Genomic DNA, 13,432 nt, shown 5'->3' on the forward strand with positions numbered 1-13,432 from the left:
TCATGATCTTTAAACTCCCCAGATATATGAACAGAGGCCCAGAACAATTAAGGGAAGGACCTTACATAAGATCACTAACTTAGTAAGTAGCAGGTCTTCTGACTCCTGAGTGGAAAAGCAGCTTTCCAAATGGTTGATTCAGGGGATTGATAACTACCATAACGGTGATAACTATTTACATATAGTTTCAAAGTAGAAGAAATGGGGGAAAATCAATTTAACTAGTAGCTAAGAGCAGTGAGATTGTTATCTAAAGGCCAAAAGAATAAGTCTGATCTTCAAATGAACTAGTTAGTTGTGCTCTGTTCCAAGGCTACAGACTACCATTGCTGTCCTGATCCTGTTCATTGCTGATTCTCCAGCATTTTAGCAATATAGGAATAATTACATTTAACATTTAGGTTTTTTTAAATAACTTTTTATTGATAGAACCCATGCCAGGGTAATTTTTTACAGCATTATCCCTTGCATTCACTTCTGTTCTGATTTTTCCCCTGCCTCCCTCCACCCCTTCCTCCAGATGGCAAGCAATCCGTTACATGTTAAATAGGTTACAGTATATCCTAGAAACAATATATGTGTGCAGAACCGAACAGTTTTCTTGTTGCACAGGGAATATTGGATTCAGAAGGTATAAATAACCCGGGAAGAAAAACAAAAATGCAAGCAGTTTATATTCATCTCCCAGTGTTCTTTCTTTGGGTGTAGCTGCTTCTGTCCCTCATTGATCAATTGAAACTGATTTAGCTCTCTTTATCGAAGAGATCCACTTCTATCAGAATACATCCTCAAACAGTATCGTTGTTGAGATATATAATGATCTCCTGGTTCTGCTCATTTCACTTAGCATCAGTTCATGTAAGTCTCTCCAAGCCTCTCTGTATTCATCCTGCTGGTCATTCCTTACAGAACAATAATATTCCTTAACATTTAGTTAATAAGAAAAAATAGTCAAAATAAGTTGCCAGTTTAAGAGCTCTCAGTGAAGCAAGTGAAGTCCTTTTCTCCAAGTCTTGCTATTTACCAAGTCCTCATCTCAGTCCATCCTATCCTAAAATGCTGGAAAATAGATGAGGGTATAGACAATTCAACACAATACATCCCCACAATAGGAAAGATATCTCAAAGTATTAACTCTTGTAAAGAGTCACTGATAAGGATCACAGAATGTAGAGCTGACACATTGACTTAGAGGTCATCTTGTCCAATTTTCTCTATTTTAAAAGAAAGAAAACTGAAACTCAGAGAAAGGAAATAATTTGCTCAAGATTGCAGTAGAACCCAGGTCTGCTTGCTCCTTCATTATTTCTCTTTTCATTATATCAGACTGCCTTCTTACATTGGAGCCATAATTCCAGAACCATAGTCGCATTTTTCACACCTAGTACAAGCTTTATAAAATACATTTGGTGTGAATTGCATGAATGCATTAAATTGAGTTTTCAAGGCAAATTCATTTGGGGACAGAGGATAGAGTGATGATGCTGGAAAGTAGCAAAGCCATTCTATCTAGTGAAATGTAACATAGTAAATTCATTCTACTGGGGAGGACTTCACTTGACTTTCTTCAATGAGATATCTTGAACTGGTCTTTTTTTAGTTTTAACGAATTTTTCTTGCTAACTTGTAAATTCAGTTGTTCCTATACTGATAAAAAAAAATGGAAAAGCCCTAATCACCTAGAAATCCTAGTAATCACTCTGAGCACTTTCAACTCATTTATATATTTTAAAAGGCATTTGCACCAGACTGACCCGCACTATAGTTTTGGGGAAAGAATCAGCATTTGAAAAGGAGAGCTCCCACAATCACAGTCACTGAATAATATGATAATATAACTTTTTTTTTTTTTTATAATAAATTTTATTTTTATTTAATAATAACTTCGCATTGACAGAATCCATGCCAGGATAATTTCTACACGACATTATCCCTTGCAATCACTTATGTTTCGTTTTTTCCCCCTCCCTCCCTCCTCCCGCCCCCAGGATGGCAAGCAGTCCTATATATGCTAAACATGTTGCAGTATATCCTAGATACAATACATATTTGCAGAACCAAACAGTTCTCTTGTTGCACAGGGAGAATTGGATTCAGAAGGTAAAAATAACTCGGAAGAAAATCAAAAATGCAAATAGTTCACATTCCTTTCCCAGTATTCCTTCTTTGGGTGTAGCTGTTTCTGTCCATCATTTCTCCAATGAAACTCAGTTAAGTCTCTTTGTCAGAGAAATCCACTTCCATCAGAATACATCCTCATACAATATCGTTGTCGAAGTGTATAATGATCTCCTGGTTCTGCTCATCTCACTTAGCATCAGTCCATGTAGGTCTCTCCAAGCCTCTCTGTATTCATCCTGCTGGTCATTCCTTACAGAGCAATAATATTCCATAACATTCATATACCACAATTTACCCAGCCATTCTCCAATTGATGGGCATCCATTCATTTTCCAGTTTCTAGCCACTACAAACAGGGCTGCTACAAACATTTTGGCACATACAGGTCCCCTTCCCTTTTTTAGTATCTCTTTGGGGTATAAGCCCAATAGAAACACTGTTGGATCAAAGGGTATGCACAGTTTGATAACTTTTTGGGCATAATTCCAGATCGCTCTCCAGAATGGCTGGATTCGTTCACAACTCCACCAACAATGCATCAATGTCCCCGTTTTCCCGCATCCCCTCCAACATTCATCATTGTTTTTTCCTGTCATCTTAGCCAATCTGACAGGAGTGTAGTGATATCATGATAATATAACTTTAAAAATTATTTTTTGTTAACTCTGAATCTCATTGTCTTGTCTCTTGGTCTCTGGCTTCCCTCCTTATCTCCCTTTCTCCCTCCTTTCCTTCCTTTCCTTCTTTTTTCTTCCTTCCTTCCTTCCTTCCTTCCTTCCTTCCTTCCCTCCCTCGCTTCCTCCCTTTTCTTCCCTCCCCTATCCTTCCTTTCTTCCTTCCTTCCTTCCTTCTTCCTTCCTTCCTTCCTTTCTTCCTTCTTTCCTTCCTTCCTTCCTTCCTTCCTTCTTTCCTTCCTTCCTCCTTCCTTCCTTCCTTCCTTCCTTCCTTCCTTCCTTCCTTCCTTCCTTCCTTCCTTCCTTCCTTCCTTCTTCCTTCTTTCCTTCCTTCCTTCCTTCCCTTCCTCCCTTCTTTCCTTTCCTTCCTTCCTTCCTTCCCTCCCTCCCTTCCTCCCTTTTCTTCCTTCCCCTATCTTTCTTTCCTTCCTTTCTTCCTTCCTTCCTTCCTACCTTCCTTCCTTCCTTCCTTCTTGGATTTCTTATCTGATGGAACAATCTATGATACCAGAGGATATACCTTATAGAGTTCTTGGCTACTGGTTGAGATGAATGAATGTAATTATCTAGCTTCAGGCTTATTCATAGCTCCTTTGGGTCATATGCAAAACTAAGGTCTTCATTTGCTTGGTAGGTACTAAATTATAGCCAAGGAGTTGAAGCCCCATATAATTAAAAGACAGCAATAGGGCCCCTTGAGAGTCTGTTAAACTTGCTGAGTAAACAGCCAGGCACAGCACACCAAGGCTTGTCCTAATTAACAGGACGCTGTTTTCAATCCATCATCCTGCTCTTGGGCTGGAAACCAAAGTACCAGAATGACTCTCTATCAGGACATCATGAACCAACAACTCCAGGATATTAGAAATCACTTCCACCATTGAATTTCCCCTAATCCTTCCCCAGTCAAGCTCTTCTTCAGGGGGTATTCTCCTCTCTTCTGTTCTGGCAGCTTTGGGGGGTTCCTGAGGGAGTTTAAGTATTCCCTATAACTGGTCCTAGTTTTCTGACTTTGCCCAATTAGTATAGGGTTAGGGGCACACATGTTAGGCAATGGCTTCCTAGAATAAAACATAGAGAGCATAAGAAGGAATAGGACAGGAGCTACAACCTATGACTTCACTGATATAAAGAGTTCCCAAGTGAAGAAAATTCCCTCTATCAAGGCAAGTTGGCCCCTTCTCTTCCATTTATTGTCTGCAAGAATTGCCTAGGGCACTAAAAGGTTAATAATGTAGCCAGGATCAAGCAGACAGTATATGTCAGAGCCATGTGTATATGTCTTACTGGCTCAAAGGTTTGTTCTCTAGCCACTACATTTTGCAATAAATGGCATGTTTTAGACTTTTAAAAATGCAGAAGTTTTTAATTCTGGAAAAAACCCTGATCTATAGAATACAGACTTTATTTTGCAATAAGTGAGGCTATTTTTATCATATTTCCACTTTTCCATGGAATAATAAAAGAAAGGGGGGGGCACTAGATAGTAAAAAAGAGTACATAGAACCTGAGTTAAAATCTGTTATTCAGTCATGTCTGACTTTTCATTACTCCATTTAGGGTTTTCTTGGCAAAGATAATGGAGTGGTTTGCCATTTCTTTCTCCAGCTCATTTTCCAGATGAGGAAATGGATGCAAATAGGGTTGGGTGACTGGCCCAGCGTCACACAGCTAGTGAGTATCTGTAGTCATATTTGAACACAGGAAGAGGTTTGCTGACTCCAGGCCTGGCTCTCTATCCACTGCCAGCTAGCTGCCTTCAAATCTTGACTCTGCTACTAATCCTCAGTGTGACTTCAGCTAAGCTAGTTTGTCCCTCAGGACTTCAATTTATTCCTTTATAAAACAAGTGGATTGAATTAGGCCTCTCAGTTCCTGTCCTGTTCTAGGACTTCGGTTGGTCAGGAACGCACACAAAAAGTACATTTCGAACCTTGCCTTGAAGACTCCCAGGCACACGTAAATCTTTTCTGGGATGTGCTGTCAGGGTTAGAAAGCTTAATTGTGGAGTTAAGAGGAAACATCAAATAACATAAAACCAGAGGCAAAAATGGAGAATTTTCAACTAAGCTTAATTTTGTCTGACCCAGTCGGAAAGTTCCCTTCTCCCTGGACCTTCTCTACAGGATGGGAGGGGAGGAGGGCTGGAGCAGTCTTACTAGTTATGCTTCAGGTTGATTCTTCTGTAGAGTAAAGCTCAGCCACTCTTATTCTAATAATGGTTTGGACCTAACCTAATAATAACCCAGACAATTTGTACCTATGGTAATAGAAGGGTTGTTTCATTATAGGCAATCCTGATCGTTCCTTAAAAAAAAAAAAGAGTAATTGCTGGTTATTCTTTTGTAGTAGGTACTTCTAGGGACAGGTTGGTATTGCTTTTTGTTCCAGAAGAGAGGGCTTACACAGGAGAGGTATTCAAGGGAGTGAGTGATGGCGACATAGGATACCATCTTCCTTCATCCTATCTCATCATAATGAGATAGTAGCTGGAAGAGGGCAAGGAGTTCAGTAATCAGCACTGTCAACCATTAATAAAGCTGCCTACTATAGCTACCATGGCAAAGCCTTCTTAGCCCATAGGCTAATTACTAATATCTGAAATTCTACCATTAGAAGTCCTTTCCCTTTGAGTTAAAGTTTTTATCCTCTGTTAAAATTTTAACAGTCCTTTGGAAAGGATAATACATTAAGCCTTTATATTAATAAATATATAAATAAATATAATAAAATAATAAATAAATTATACTTTTATATGAATTGGCTTGTTTGATGATTTCTAACATGGGGGGATAAACAGAGTATGGGAAAATCATAGGACTAATGGGAGAAGTAAAGGGGAAACATTCATCTAGCCCCTATTATATACCATCCACTACACTAACTGCATTTACAAATATTATCCCATTTCATCCTCACAACAGTTTGAGGGAAGTACTATTATTATCCTCATTTTACAGATGAAAAAACTGAGGCAAACAAAAATTAAATAATTTGCCCAGGATCACACAGCTTGTAAGTGTCTAAGATCTGGCCTGAATTCAGATCCTCCTGATTCTAGTCCCAGAGCTCTATCCACTGTGTCACCAGTTATTTCTCTAGTAACAGAGAGACATCATAGAGTTGAAAGCTCACAGGAATTGGAATCTAAAGCCCGGGTGTGAGAATAGATATTGGTGATGGTGATGGGCTTTTGTTCTCGAAGATGAACCATCAGATGGGTGATGATAAGTAAATAAATTGGATTTAACTGAGGGAGGGCTGTGCAGCATCATCTGCCTCACTTTCCCCTCCAGAACCAACTGGGACCAGTGGCCAGATATAGATCAGGATGACTGGAGATGGCCCTGGATGCTGTGGGAGGCCTTGGCCTTTTTAAACTCAGGTCTTTAAAGTAAATCCATTCATTTCTTTCTTTCTTACCTAGCCTTAATCACTGAGGATAGATAGATACATAAGTCAATAGATATAGGTAGAAATATATAGATGATAGAAATAGAAATATGTATATAGATAGTCAGCCAGACAGACAAAAGAAGGATGCATTTCATGAACCAAAATACTAACAGCTATTTAGTTTCTACTATCAGATTGCATATGATTCCTTTTCCCTGGATTCCAAGATGCAGTGAAAAGCACCTGCATCCTTAGCAAAATATAAAATAAAGTAAAACAAAATAAAATACTGGAGAGTAAGCTTTAATTCATCTGCCAGTTTTGCCTCCCTCCCCCTTCTCTCTCTCTCTCTCTCTCTCTCTCTCTCTCTCTCTCTCTCTCTCTCTCTCTCTCTCCTCTCTCTCTCTCTCTCTCTCTCTCTCTCTCTCTCTCTTCTCTCTCTCTCTCTCTCTCTCTCTCTCTCTCTCTCTTCTCTCTCTCTCTCTCTCTCTCTCTCTCTGTCTCTCTTCTCTCTCCTCTCTCTCTCTCTCTCTCTCTCTCTCTCTCTCTCTCTCTCACACACACACACACACACACACACACACACACACACACAGAGAGAAAACCCCGTGGTTAAACGGTATTGCCCTTCACCCTCAACAAGCGTCTGAGCAGGGGCCGTGTGCAGGGCGTCTTGCTCCAGGGTGGGGAGGGGTGGGTCCCCACACTCACACCTACACTGCTATAAATAGGGCGAGCTCCAGGCTCCAGACTTAGCATCCCTTCTCCTCACCCCTGTTTGAGCTCACTCCACCTGTTTGAGGCCATGGACCCTGGAGAGTGCACCTGTATGTCTGGTAAGTGAAGTTGGCCTCTGGTGGACCCACTGAGGCATCCTGATTTTTGTCTTATATTAAAAGAAAAATGACTCTAGCCTTAAGCTTTTCTTCTTTGTGTGGTTCTCAAGGATAGATTTTTTTTGTCCTCCCTAACTTCAATACTGATACCAGATGGGACGTTTTCTGAAGGATCCAACGATGCTGTAATTTTGTTTGTAATCCACAGACTTAGTGGGTGTAAGTTTCTTGAGAGGCCCAATAAGGATCAGTTATACATGCAACCAAACACTGTAAACATTTCTAGATTCTGGAACACCAAGACTAGACTTTGCTTACTCTCACAGAATCATATAATGGTATAAAGCAGATGGGATCAGAGGAAATAGTGATGAAAGTCATCCCATTTGTTTGCAATATTATAAAGGCAAGGATCTCAAGGAAGTTCAGAAGGCTTTAAAATTCTTGTTAGAAAAATAGCAACAAGACGTTGATACTAAGAAGAGATGTGATGGCTAGACTCCTTGCCCGTGACTCTTCAAATCATGATTGTGACTTTTAGTCCTTGACTCAGACAAGGTACAAAGGTTTTTATTTGTTAAAATTCAAGATTTATCATGTATATATGTATGTATTTGGGACTTTTATGGCATTAAAACAGGATGCATTTCACACACTTTATTTGGTAGTTATCTGCAACAGGCCTATTAAATTCCTCTTTCTACCCATCCCTTCATATCAGAACTTTTACATCATGTATTAGCATTTTCCCTCTCCTTAAATTTTCTTAGGCCTGTCTAGATTTCTCTTTTGCATTCATCATTTCCCCTGCTTAAATTACATTTATCTCTGTTCATTTTGAAGCTCCTTGCCCTTTCTTCTTGGTCACTTTCCTCAACTCTTTTATAAATTAAGCTATTTGAGGGTAACGACTGTTATTTTCCCTTTTCATTTTCTTAGCTTGGTTTACCACACTGCATTGTCTCATATCCAATAGAAGCTTAATCACTGTTTAAATGAATGAATGAATGAGTGAAAGAATGAATGATGTGGGCAGGATATTGTTAACTCCCCAAGACAAATCTGAGAGTTAATTCCATTGTGGATTTCATCCAACCTAATAGTCTGAAATAGATAATAACAGGAAACTTTTGAGATTGTTTTTTCCTTCAGCAGCATAAGGAACTCAGGGGAGCTCATATAAAAATGTGCTGTTACCCTAATTTGCCTGGGGCATCCAATTCTCAATTGGGTGTTACTCTTCTACAGAAAATGCCCCAGACCCTGCAGCATGTATGGCCATAAAGAGGAGCCAAACTGATTCAGAGCATGGCAACTGATCTCATAGCTAGTGCTTTTGGTGGTCTCTTACAGGAGGAATCTGCATCTGTGGTGACAACTGCAAATGTACATCCTGCAGCTGTAAGACATGTCGGAAAAGTGAGTATAATAGCAGCTCATATGGTCCCTTTCACCAGTTAATTCCAGGTACATAGTCCAAGGGCCCAGTGCAGACTCAGTTATATCCTAATGCAGTTAATTGCAGTGAAGTGAAGTAGAGAGAAAAATCTAAATTCTAATCCATTTTTTCCTCTCCTTTGCTGTATAACTCCAGCAAGTCATTTCCCTTCTCTGGGTCTTATTCTTTATTCTGTATAATGAGGGGATTTGACCAGATAATCTCCAAGGTCCTTTCCAGCTTTGATAATACATTTTGTTTTTTCTCTTGAAAGTAACAATTTCTCATCTTTGATTTCTTTTGTATGAAATTGTTTTGAAATACTCCTTTTACCCAAATATGATGTTTGAAAATGATGGCTTACTACAGGAAGTAAGCCTTTCCCTTCTCCTCATCTGCCCTCTTTGTTCCTTCCCTAAATCCCTGGAATTTTTTTTGTTTGACCTTCCCCCAAAGTGGGAATGAAGTTTAGATTCCTGGAATGTTGCTTTCTCTCTCCCCTTTCCTCCCTCCCTCATTCTCCCTTCTTTCCTGTCTCCTTCCTTCCATCTTTTCCTCCTTCCCCCCTCCCTCCTTTCCTCCCTTCCTTCCTTTCTTCCTCCCTTCCTCCTTCCCTTTCTCCTTTATATTCTCCTTCCTTCCTTCCTTTTAAAATATTTATTTAGTATTTTATTTTTCCCCAATTACACATAAAATTAATTTTTAACATTCATTCTCAAAAAAATTTCTAGTTCCAAATGCTCTTTCTCCTTTGCCATACCCCTCATTGAAAAGGCAAGCAATTTGATATAGATTACACATATGCAGCCATTCAAAACATATTTCATATTAATCATGATGTGAAAAAAAAAACTACAGACCAAAAAAAGAAAAGCCAAGAAAAATAAAATTTTAAAAATGTATGCTTTAGGGGTAGCTAGGTAGTGCACTGGATAGAGCACCAGCCCTGAAGTCAGGAGGACCTGAGTTCAAATGTGACCTCAGGCACTTAACATTTCCTAGTTGAGTGACCCTGGGCAAGTCACTCAACCCCAATTGCCTGGGGGAGAGGGGGATATGCTTTGATCTAAATTCAGATGCTATCAGATTTTCTCTAGATAGCATATTTCATTTTAAGTTCTTCAGAACTGTCTTGGATAAATGTGCTGCTGAGATAGCTAAGTCATTCAGTTAATCATCAAACAATATTGTTGTTATGGTGTACAATGTTCTCCTGGTTCTACCTGTTTAACTTTGCATTAGTTCATATAAGTCTTCCCAAGCTTTTCTGAAATCATCTTACGCAACATTTCTTACAGCATAATAGAATTCCACTATATATACTACAACTTGTTTAGTTATTCCTCAATTTATGAGCATCCCCTCAATTTCCAATTCTTTGTCACCACAAAAGAGTTTCTATAAATATTTTTGTACACATACGTCTTTTTCTTTTTTTATTTATTTATTTTTTGTGATATAGCCCTAGTATTATTATTTCTGGGTCTAAGATATCATGATTGCATAGTCCTTTGGGCATAGTTCCTGAAATGTTTTTCATAGGCTTCAAGCCAATCAGAAAACAAGAATATAGATGTCCATGCTTCCTCTCCCCTGCCTTCAAGTCCTAGCCCATCTGAAAATACCTCTATTCCCTTTTGTACTACAAGTAGAAGGGGAATTGGACCCAAATGGTCTTCAGTTCTCCTTGGTGGTTTCATTTCTCTTGTCAGTAGATATAATTTGTTCTCTACCCTTCTTTCTTTCTCTCTCCTCCCCTTTTCTACTTGCTATCATTCTTGCTTCAAAATCCAAAATGGTGGTAGTAGTAGTGGTGGTAAGAAACAGGGGTTGGCAAGAAAGGTAAATAGTCAGAGGTTGGGGAAAGGGAGTTCTGGCCAGAGCTGGGACAGCATTCATGGTCAGCTTTGGGGAAGTCACAGTAAGAACTGGAAATTAGTAAATCTTAAGTTGACATAATTATGTGAACAATTATTATAGTTAAAATTGGGGGCTTATGGTTGGGACTTGAAAGCTAAAGGCATGGTTAAAGTGTCATGGCCAGATTGAGAGGGTCATGATCAAGACTGAAAGCATGGTTAAGTTGTGGTTGGAGAAATCATAATTAGAATTGAATCCTGCTTGGGAGATTCTGAGGTTTGAATCATAATACTTGATTAGGAAATGCAAGTTTTGATTAGTGGTCTCTCCTCTTACCTCTTTAATTGTAGATTCCTAGTAAGAGGTCATGGCCATGCTTGGGAAAGAAAGGTCAGGAGTAAAGCTCATAGTTAATAGTTGGAGTGGTCATGGGCAGGGAGTCAAAGTTAGAGCTGGGAAGTCATCAGATTGATTGATGTTCAATTTATTTTAAGCTCCAATTTCCCTAAGAAATGATGCTTCCTTTCCAAGGCTGAGTGGAAAGACTGACCCAAAGCTGAGATTTGCTTTTTTTTTTTCTATCGCCCTTTCAGGTTGCTGTCCCTGCTGCCCACCTGGTTGTGCCAAATGTGCCCAAGGCTGTATTTGCAAAGGAGGATCGAATAAATGCAGTTGCTGCCCTTGAAATGTACATGAGTAGTGACAGGGTGGGATAGGGAGGGGAAGGACCACCAGGAAATCTTCTGTATATTTGCTAATTTGAGAAAATGACGTCCGTGTACAATGTGTTGTATTTTTTATATATTTGTCCAAGTTTAACCTTGGTAACCTTCCTATAAGGCAATCCTAGCAATAAAAGTCTTGTTATGTTTACTGAAATCTGAGAACTGATTTAACTCAACATCAATGGAATACTGCAATTACTATATATCACTTGGCCAACAGCAAAGAGGGCTGGATGGGGTATTCTTATTAAAAAAAAAAATTAACGAATAAGGCTAAAAAAGGTTACATGGCATGAAAATTCCTTTTCTTGACATCAAGAAATATGGGGCATTCATTAGCTGTTTCTGGTTTTGTTCCCATTGGACTAAAGTCTGTTTTGATTCCTAGGAGTGGTGAATTAAGCCAGGAACTTTCTCTGTCTCTGTATTTTCATAAAAAGATTTCATATAATTTGAGAAAGATAAATTAGGATGTGGTGCACCTTGCTTACTCTCCAGATCTTTGCACAAGTGTGTGTGTGTGTGTGTGTGTGTGTGTGTGTGTGTGTATAAAACCTTCCAGTACAGGAATCATAATCATAATAATCAAGGGAAAGTCTGATATGGACTGTGTTCAGAGCTTTAATTTGTGGATGGCTAGGCAGTACAAAACAAAGGAAGCAGTCCTATATTGTTTTCTCAATACAGATGATGGAATATGGGAGAGAAAGAAAGTGGATATTTATCTGAAAATAAAATAATAAATAATAAAATGAAATTTAACATTAACAACAATGAGCCTATCAAGAGTCCCAGCTTTGCCTCAAACAGACTGTGATCTTATGCAAAATACTGTTATGCTCTGAATCTATTTTCTCATCTGTAAAATAGGAGGGTTAGAGAAGGTGTCCTCTAATGGCTCTGATATTTCTTGTATTTGTAGATGCTATTTTCCTTATAAAAGTGTTCCTCTATTGAAGTCTTGCCATTTTCATCCCAGAAATCACCAACATCTTCCCAATGCTTATTAAAAGCAAATCTAGAGAGTATCTTCCTTCAAAGAACTCAACGGGTTTCACTCAGAAGACCTAATTTATTTTTTTACTATATCCATGGAAAACTGTGGTTGTTATTGTGTCTTTTCAGTCATGTCTGATGTTTACTGACCCTTTTTTGTGGTTTTCTTGGCAAAGATACTAGACTGGTTTGTCATGTCCTTTTCCAGTTCATTTTACAGATGGAGAAACTGAGGCAGAGATTAAGTGACTTGCCCAGGATCACATATCTAGCAAGTGCTTGAGGCTGGATTTTAATTCAAGATGATGATTCTTCCTGACTCCAGGCCAGTACTCTACCCACTTTACCCCCTAAGTGCTACATGGAAGACAGGGAGGGCAAATATGAACATTAATAATGATAGTAAGGATGGAATTGTAGAATTACATAATCTCCAAGTTGACCTCAGAGAACTTCTAGTCTAGTTCACATCAGAACAAACCTTCCCCTCTATAGTACATCCAATAATGAACAAGCAGCCTAGCTGTGAAACCCATAGTGATGGGGAAAATTCCCTATCTTCATTTCTCTTTTGAATCACTCCAATAACTAATTCATTAGAATGTAAGCTCCCTTATTTTCCTTGTATTTATATCCCTAACACTTAGCATAGTGCCTGGTCCATTGTAAACATTTAAGAAAGGCTTGCTTCTTTTCTTCCTTTTTAATTGTTAAGAAAGTTTTCTTTTATATTAAGCTGAAACTTACCTCCATGGGGTTTCTGTCATTGCTCCAAGTTCTGTCTCTGGGGTCAAGCAAAACAAGAGGAATCTCTTTTCCATATGACAGTTCTTCAAATATTTGGAGCAACTATTGTATTTTATCTAGACTAAATATTTATAGTGCCCTCAAACAGTCCTCTTAAATCTTAAACTTGTAATCTGCTGACCTTCCTTTGGACCCTAATTTTTAATGTTCCTCCTAAAATATAGCTTCCAGAATTGAACCTAATACAGATAGAAAATGCCCTAGGTAAAGTGCAAGAGGACGATCAATTTCCTAATCCTGGACACCATTCCTTTCTTAATTCAGTCTCAAATAATATTCAGTCAATATGATAATTGGACAGAGTGACAACTTTGGAATCAGGAAGATTTGGTTCCAAATCCTTGCAGTGATACATACTCTCTTTGAGACCACAGACAAATCATTTAACCTCTCAATGTCCAGGAAACTCTAGGACTCCAAATTTCAGATGACTTGCTGGTCTGTGTCAAAGAGAACTTCCATACTAAGAGATGCTCAAACTAATAAAATTCTGAAAACTAATAGATCCAGATTTCCAAGCCCCCCTCCCTAAAGAGAATAATATTAGCTTTTTTATCACACTATTGGACCATACTCAGC

General features: G+C 38.7%; 1 protein-coding gene across 1 annotated transcript; it reads left to right on the forward strand.

Annotated features, from left to right (window-relative positions):
• The first annotated feature begins 6,958 nt into the window (after positions 1-6,958).
• LOC127547065 (metallothionein-4) lies at positions 6,959-11,204 on the forward strand. Its single transcript, XM_051973909.1, has 3 exons — positions 6,959-7,027; positions 8,381-8,446; positions 10,919-11,204. The coding sequence occupies exons 1-3, from the start codon at positions 6,997-6,999 to the stop codon at positions 11,008-11,010; spliced, it is 189 nt and encodes a 62-aa protein (XP_051829869.1). The 5' UTR covers positions 6,959-6,996; the 3' UTR covers positions 11,011-11,204.
• The last annotated feature ends 2,228 nt before the right edge of the window (positions 11,205-13,432 follow it).

Source organism: Antechinus flavipes, chromosome 2, assembly GCF_016432865.1.
Source record: "Antechinus flavipes isolate AdamAnt ecotype Samford, QLD, Australia chromosome 2, AdamAnt_v2, whole genome shotgun sequence".
In the NCBI taxonomy this organism is placed as follows: domain Eukaryota; kingdom Metazoa; phylum Chordata; class Mammalia; order Dasyuromorphia; family Dasyuridae; genus Antechinus; species Antechinus flavipes.

Coding starts and splice junctions, on each gene's coding strand:
- LOC127547065 (XM_051973909.1), top strand. CDS start 6,997: ATGGACCCTGGAGAGTGCACCTGTATGTCTG. Junction 7,028..8,380: donor AGAGTGCACCTGTATGTCTG/GTAAGTGAAGTT, acceptor GGTCTCTTACAG/GAGGAATCTGCATCTGTGGT. Junction 8,447..10,918: donor CTGTAAGACATGTCGGAAAA/GTGAGTATAATA, acceptor TCGCCCTTTCAG/GTTGCTGTCCCTGCTGCCCA.